This window comes from Micropterus dolomieu, linkage group LG17 (assembly GCF_021292245.1).
Source record: "Micropterus dolomieu isolate WLL.071019.BEF.003 ecotype Adirondacks linkage group LG17, ASM2129224v1, whole genome shotgun sequence".
NCBI classification, from domain to species: domain Eukaryota; kingdom Metazoa; phylum Chordata; class Actinopteri; order Centrarchiformes; family Centrarchidae; genus Micropterus; species Micropterus dolomieu.
Window position 1 is genome coordinate 20,921,332 of NC_060166.1, and position 7,421 is coordinate 20,928,752.

Here is a 7,421-nt window from a genome sequence, read left to right on the forward strand (position 1 = left end):
TGTTTACGCCAAATTCTGACTCTACCATCTGAATGTCTCAACAGAAATCGAGACTTATCAGACCAGGCAACATTTTTCCAGTCTTCAACTGTCCAATTTTGGTGAGCTCTTGCAAATTGTAGCCTCTTTTTCCTATTTGTAGTGGAGATGAGTGGTACCCGGTGGGGTCTTCTGCTGTTGTAGCCCATCCGCCTCAAGGTTGTGCGTGTCGTGGCTTCACAAATGCTTTGCTGCATACCTCGGTTGTAACGAGTGGTTATTTCAGTCAAAGTTGCCCTTCTATCAGCTTGAATCAGTCGGCCCATTCTCCTCTGACCTCTAGCATCAACAAGGCATTTTCGCCCACAGGACTGCCGCATACTGGATGTTTTTCCCTTTTCACACCATTCTTTGTAAACCCTAGAAATGGTTGTGTGTGAAAATCCCAGTAACTGAGCAGATTGTGAAATACTCTGACCGGCCCGTCTGGCACCAACAACCATGCCACACTCAAAATTGCTTAAATCACCTTTCTTTCCCATTCTGACATTCAGTTTGGAGTTCAGGAGATTGTCTTGACCAGGACCACACCCCTAAATGCATTGAAGCAACTGCCATGTGATTGGTTGATTAGATAATTGCATTAATGAGAAATTGAACAGGTGTTCCTAATAATCCTTTAGGTGAGTGTACTGGCAAATAGCTTTTTAATGCCACAGCAACACAAAAGGATGAAGCCCTTTTTTGCATGTATAGATCAGGCAAAGTTAGTAATGCTAACCATAGATGGAGAATTTCATTAAATAATTTAATTAAACACATAAGGCAGCAAAAAGCTGGTTATGATGACATGGGTAGTGATTCCATTTTAAATGAGGGCAGAGCTGAACTCACCAATGTTCTTTAAATTCACACTTAAATGTGTGTACTTTCCATTTCATTTCCCATGCTTTCGCTCTTATCTTTTAACTCCTATTCCCTTTACTGACTCGTTTCACCTAGTTTTTCCCTCTACCTATCAGCCTCTTCCCGAAGACTTTTCCTAACCGTTTCACCCTCTCTCTCTTTTACTCCTTCTGTTTGCTCTTGCTCATTTAAATGTCACACTTTGATTTTAAGTTGGATCGTTTACTGTGCCTGAAGGGGTAAGAAGGAGTAGAGGAGGAAGAGGGAGATGGGGATAAAGGAAAAGGCGAGGCAGAACATAGCGGCTGCAAATGTAGGAGTTCACACCTAAATCACAGGGGAAAATAGGAATGGGAAATAAAGAGGGAGAAATTTGAGTGAGCAATATTAGAGGAAAAAGGCATGACTCGAGTAAGAACCCGTGCAGACAATGTTCAAGCTGAACCTAACCAACACAAAGCAAAGAGGTTCAGTGTGGTGTAGTCCAGCATATTAGTGACTTTTATTAGTGAAGTTTGTTGGAACATGGAGCACAGTGACAGCTGCAGCTTAACCAGGTGTTATATTCCTACTCTAAGCATATGCCAGTATTCCTAAATTTAGCTCTAATGATACATTTTAAGAAGAAACCTTATTGATCCCTGTGGGGAAATTGGGTCATTGCAGCAGAAACAATATATGCAATACTGTCTATAAGAATAGTAGAAATATCATCTACACTGTAAAGGATAAAATTTGAATTAATTTCAGGGTTGGGCGCAGGGATCACTCTTTCCCAAAGCACTAAAATTGTTGTGGTTTCGGACAGAACTGACCCAAACGCAAGGCTTGTCAGTTTGCAAAAGAGGTTTATTGAGGGGGAAAAAAAAAAAAAAGGTAGGCGAGACAGGAGGTGAAAAGGGGAAAGTTGGATGCCGGCAGACGTGGGCGCGGGGGGCCGAGGAGCTGGCGGGGCTGGAAAGGTTCAGGTGAGGCGACCGAGAGGGGGCAGGAGGGCGAGGCAAGAGGGGCGAGGAGCGGGGAGGGAAGCCGGGGGAACGCCGCGGAGGCGAGGCGAGGGGAGAAGGCAGGTAGGCGAGCCCAGCTGACTGATTGGATGACGGAGGTGAGTGGACCTGGCGGGGAGAAAGAAAAGACAGGGTTAGATTCAGGGGTCAAGAGATCAGAGAGCGAATCAGAAGACATCAGAAGGCTAGAACGTAGAAGTGGCACCAGGACTGGAGCAACGACGATCAAGCAGAGATGGACTGGAGAACCGGGGTAGAAATACTGTTGAAGATGAGGCTGATGGCAGGCAGGTGTGGCGGGCGGAGGTGGAGGTTGATGAGACACAGGTGCGGATCATCAGCCGGGCTCCGGAGCGGAGAGGGAGAGAGCACACACAGAGGGAGAGGGGAGGAGACACAGGGGAGAAAACAGAAATGCGAGACGAAGGAAAAGAAACAAAAGAACACAGGACACTCAACGTCAGCCGGGCTGCGTTGTGATGAGAAATTCATGAGACCTTGGATGTCATTAGTATGAAAGATCCTGCCACTTGGGTATACTCAAATCCACAGAGCAGAACCTATAAATTAAAGTAACACTTCAACATTTTGGAAAACGTCCTCATCTGTCCTCTGTTTGAGAGGGAGATCGATAAACTACCTTAATTGATTTTTTAGCCATGTGGGGGGCAGCACATTATACTGTACTGTGATGAGGTATTAACATTGACATAATATCACTTTATCACCAAGTCATGTTTGTGGCATTCAAAAAAAAATAGGTCCAATATTTATTCTCTCTCCAGCTCTGGTTTGGTCTTCACCAACTCCTGAAGGCAGTGTGTATGTCTCCTTAGCTGCTAATTGCCCATCTGTGTTCACCAACACTGTCTTACTGTCTGTCTTTTGTTTTTGTTTTTGCAGAGCCGAGATGGCCACGTCAAGGCGCATTGAGAAGAGCAAAAAGTCTGAAGTTAAAACTGCAGAGAGGAGAGATGTCTGGGGGGCTAGTGAGGTTGGGGCTTATGCAAAATATGTTCTTATTTCTTGTTTCTCGATGCATCTATGATATTTATTTTGATTGGTTTTATCCCTAATTTAGTTTGAATCTTAATTAAATATTTATTTAAAAAAAAATTTTTGTTGTGAAACCAACTCATGCATCAGGCCTTCACCAGGGTCATTATAAAACTAAATAAAGTTGTTTAATATACTGCAAGTGTTGATTTATAGGAGCCTGCCTGGAAAAGTGGTTGATGGAATGGATGGAATTGCAGTGTCTGATAATTCACATAAACACAATCAATTTATTAATTTTTAATATAAAAATATAGGGGAGTGCAGATTTAAGTACAGAGCTGGATTCAGTGTTAAGCATGGCTTAGCTAGTGTTTAGCCTAGACTTACGGTTTGTAAAAAAATATACACATACTAACACGAAACACTCATAACAAAGTTTAACAAAGGTGAAATATATATATATATATGTGTGTGTGTGTGTGTGTGTGTGTGTGTGTGTGTGTGTGTGTGTGTGTGTGTATATATATATACAGTTTAACTTGTACATAACAGAAATGTAAATGTAAACACCAAGATTTTTGTGTGTTTATGTGCTCAAACTATTTCTTGGTAAACAACAGCTGGTTGCAGTGACTTTGCACGGCATCCCGTGGTCTAGTCATCTCAGATTGCCAGGTTTTGTACCTTCTTACCAAAATGTTTCCTTGCCAATCATATCTGGCAACCCGCGCCAGTTGGAGATACTGCCAGAAGTAAGAAATAGCTCCAAACCATTAAAATCACAAATAGTTGTTTTCACATCTACGTTTATGTTAGTTGGAGCCTTGAATGTGCATTTGCACCAAGTTTCTGGTTGTGCAAGATTGGCGTTGTTGAGAAATACTGAATGAACAGTTTCACATCATAGAAATAACATATGGGAGTTCTGTTCTAGTGTGGTGTAAGTAGATTTGCCTGAATTTGAGCCAGTAACAGATGTCAATACTCTCTCTCACTTTTTTCTTTCTGTGTGTGTGTGTCTTTCTGTGTGTAAGCACTCAAAAGCTGCATACTGCTTCTCCCGGGCTCCCGATGGCACTCAGCCTGGCATGCCTGGGTAAGCACTGGATTGCTTGGCTGTATGTCTGTGTCTGTAAGCGAGATTGTGTGTGTGTGTGTGTGTGTGTGTGTGTGTCTGATGACAGAGAGAAAAATAAAGTAGAGCAATACCATCATATGATGCTGACTGAATATTCCTCCCATCTCTCCTCTTCTTCTCTACCTGTGTGTCTTTTGTTGTGCCTGTTTGCTTACTTGTGTGTGTATCTGCCTTTTTCATTTCAAAGTTTGCTCGCCTCTCAGTATGTTTGTGTCTGCCCACCCAGAGGCCTGCATATTTGCACACCTCCGAGCCCATCTGCCAAACCTATCTGCCTCTCTGACTGTTCTGCATTCACATCTCTCTTTCTCTCACTTTGTACAACTTCCTGTCTGTCTTCTTGCGCATCTGCTTATTTGCTAATCTGAATACAGCATGGCACCTTGCTTATCTACATGCCTACTTGTCTTTTTACCTTAACATCTGCCTATCCATTTCCACGCTTGCCTACTGTCTTTGTCTTTGGAACTTTAGTTGGGTCTTTTTCTACTGTTGCAATCATTCCCTCAGCTATGTGTCTAAAATGTGACACTGTAAATTTAAAAATGTCTGCCTGCCACTTCCCTGTTTCTCTCTCAGTCTGTGCCCTTCATGTCCTATTGTCCATGTCTGTTATGTGTCTGTATCTGCTTGTAACTGTCTTCCTCTCAGTCATTCTGTCAGTCTGTCACAGTTAGCTCCTCAGCCACACACTCTCATCCCCAGCCCTCTGCATTGATCCCTGTCTTTAACTCCCCATACCTGCCATCCTCAAGCTGTCCATCAGGTGCCCTCGGACTTTCCTTATTTTTCCTATCACCTCATGTCCACACCCAACTACACTGGGGCGCGTTCAGTCTCAAAACGTTTTGCACCTGTTTGCTAAGGTTTCCAGGTTCACAGTTCATCCTAGTTGCCATGTGCCTAGTTAATTTTTGTTACTGTAGCAAACCTAAATTTAGTTATGCAATTTAATAAATTTATGAGAACTGATACCCAGTTATTTGACTCATATGGCCTAGAAGAGCTAATGAAAGTAAACTAATGCTATGATTTTAGGAGTTAAAAAAAGAAATATCTGATCACAGAAGCTGTGTTAGGTCTTACTGCTTGCCGGCGGCCTGCTTGGCCTGTTGCTGGTCCCACTAGCTGCCGATCCTGGCTTTTGCTAGGGATTCTCCGGGGTTCTCCGTGTCTGAAGAAGAAAACGTCGTCCTCCGTTTGGCAATTCGGCTGTTTTCAGGTTTCCTTCGTTGTAGCTGGCGAGACCACGTGGCTTGGTCTGACCTCAGTGAAGTTGGCTCGACGAAAAAAGGCTTAAAATGGAACTTGGTCGTTCCTGAATTAGTCCAGTGTAACTTAACGGACTGATAACTTTAACAAACAAAAGAAATAAAGAAAATAAAACAAACTGAAGGCAGATCGATGTCACGGCACTTCAGGTGTGTAGCTTCAGGCGAACAAATTCGCTGGCCGAGTCTGAGGGCGTTGCCTGGCGAGGCACGCCGCACGCGTGCTGAAGCGTCCAGCGAGCAGAGCAGAGTGGAAGAGAGCCAACAGCGAAGAGAAGAGCGCGAAGCGAGGTCGCGTGTCGCTCTTTTGTTGCCTGGGGTGTGGTTCCCCAGGGGGCGTCTCAGGTTTCCCGAGGGACTGCCTCTCTAAACTTAATGTCTAAAAAGAAATCTATTTGCGCGTATTATAATCAAACATTTTCCACAATCGAACCTCAACGGTCAAATGGTTGTACTGTTCTAGGCATTTGGTAACAGGAAACAATTGTCACATTATTGGTCAGGATATTTATACATTTAACGGCATTTCCAACGAGGGCATGTAATATTTATTTCGTCCACTTGGGGAAGCTCAGGTTACATGAGGAAAGCTTGGATTACATTAGATGAAGGAGTGTCTTGCTGAAAATAAAAACACTGCACAAGTAACTTTCTTTTCAGCTCTAATACCAACAACGGATAGTAACAACAGTTAACATAACTACTCAAATAGAGGCAAACGTAATCAGGTAACTAAAGATTTAATTAAACTTAATTAAATGCTTTGAGTCTTTGGAGACTGCAGTCTTTGGCCATTCAAAGTTCGGCTGTCCTGGATTGTGTCACACCTAGGTGAGACAAGGAGTATCCCTTTGATGTGGTAATAAAGCAAAGAATAAGGTCAGTTGCCACGGAAACATGTGTGGGGGGCCAGTTTTGATAGGCTGTTCAGGGAAATGCCAATGGCTGGTTCGTGTCCCTTTGTCAGGCCCTGCGTTATCAGCTTCGGAATCAAAAAGGTGCCAGTTTTATGGTCGGGCTAGCACTTAGAGAAAGCAACTTTGACCCCTCCCCTTCTTCTCTGGGGAGGAGAAAGGAATTTAGAGTAGCTCCAGATTTATTCAATATAAAATGCACAAATCCACACCGTTGTTCACTACATTACCTAGACCTCTGTCTGCCTGTATGTTAAATGTTTTTTGCCTGTCTGTTCACCTCCGTGTACCAGCCTGCCTGTAAGCTCGTTCATGAACAACAAATCACTGAACTGTACCAGTCTGTCTCTTCTGTCTGTGTATGGTTTAATCCCCATTACCCTGCATAACCCACAGTGACATAGTCTAACTTCTTGTCTGCATTTAAAGGGGCATTATGGAGTTTCCAGCGGCCACTAGCGGTGCGGTTTTAAGATTGGAACCAGGCATGTGCTCGTACGCGTGCTCGCTTGAACTCATGAGCGAGCAGAATCCAAAACACAACCACTTTCAAACAGAAATACTGCAATAAATGCAGAAACACCAGCATGCAGGCTGTGGCTTTTCACACAGACATGTTCAGGGTCCGTTACTTCAACGTTCCCATCTCAGAGGCAGCTCAATACCAGCTCCGTAACGTTTATTTCTTCTATTCATTTATTCAGTGCAGCGAGCCGCATATCGGCACAATCCTCCCGGAGTGACAGCGGCTATTGGCAGGCAGGAAGACTGCTTCACACAACATGCTGGAAACTCAGGTAAACCCCTACTGCAACATTACAGTAATAGTTTCATCAACTGCAGGTTGAACTAATCCATGCTCATTACATGATCACAGTACATTTATTGCATTTAGCCGACGTGCTACATCGTTAGCTCGCCTGCTGCTTTCAGTAATCTTTTTATCTGTGTATCTTTCACCGGAGGCTCAGCAATGTCAGCACAGCTAAATGTATTGGATGATAACGAAACGGGTAGTGAGATGGGCTGAATATTATAACGAGATTGTGTCACACTTTATAATAATAAGACCACAGTAAGTAAATTTACTGTAGTGTCAGTGGATGGCTCTTCCTCTGGGTTGTATATTATGTGGGTCATGTTAGTTACAGCAACTGAGAGGTGGAGAAGCTGGGTACCTGAGTATTGGTAAAAGGCAATAAATCTA

At 43.5% G+C, this 7,421-nt stretch overlaps 1 protein-coding gene across 1 annotated transcript in view; it reads right to left on the reverse strand.

The window, feature by feature from the left end:
- Positions 1–1,206: 1,206 nt before the first annotated feature.
- The window catches only part of LOC123986100 (tenascin-R-like), a 113,256-nt gene continuing 107,041 nt past the window's right edge, over positions 1,207–7,421 (reverse strand). The window contains exons 24-26 of the mRNA XM_046074182.1: positions 5,116–5,241; positions 1,701–2,000; positions 1,207–1,212 (exon numbers count right to left, since the gene is read on the reverse strand). Of these exons, the coding sequence (XP_045930138.1) occupies positions 1,207–1,212; positions 1,701–2,000; positions 5,116–5,241 (432 nt within the window). The remainder of the gene's footprint in view (positions 1,213–1,700; positions 2,001–5,115; positions 5,242–7,421) is intronic.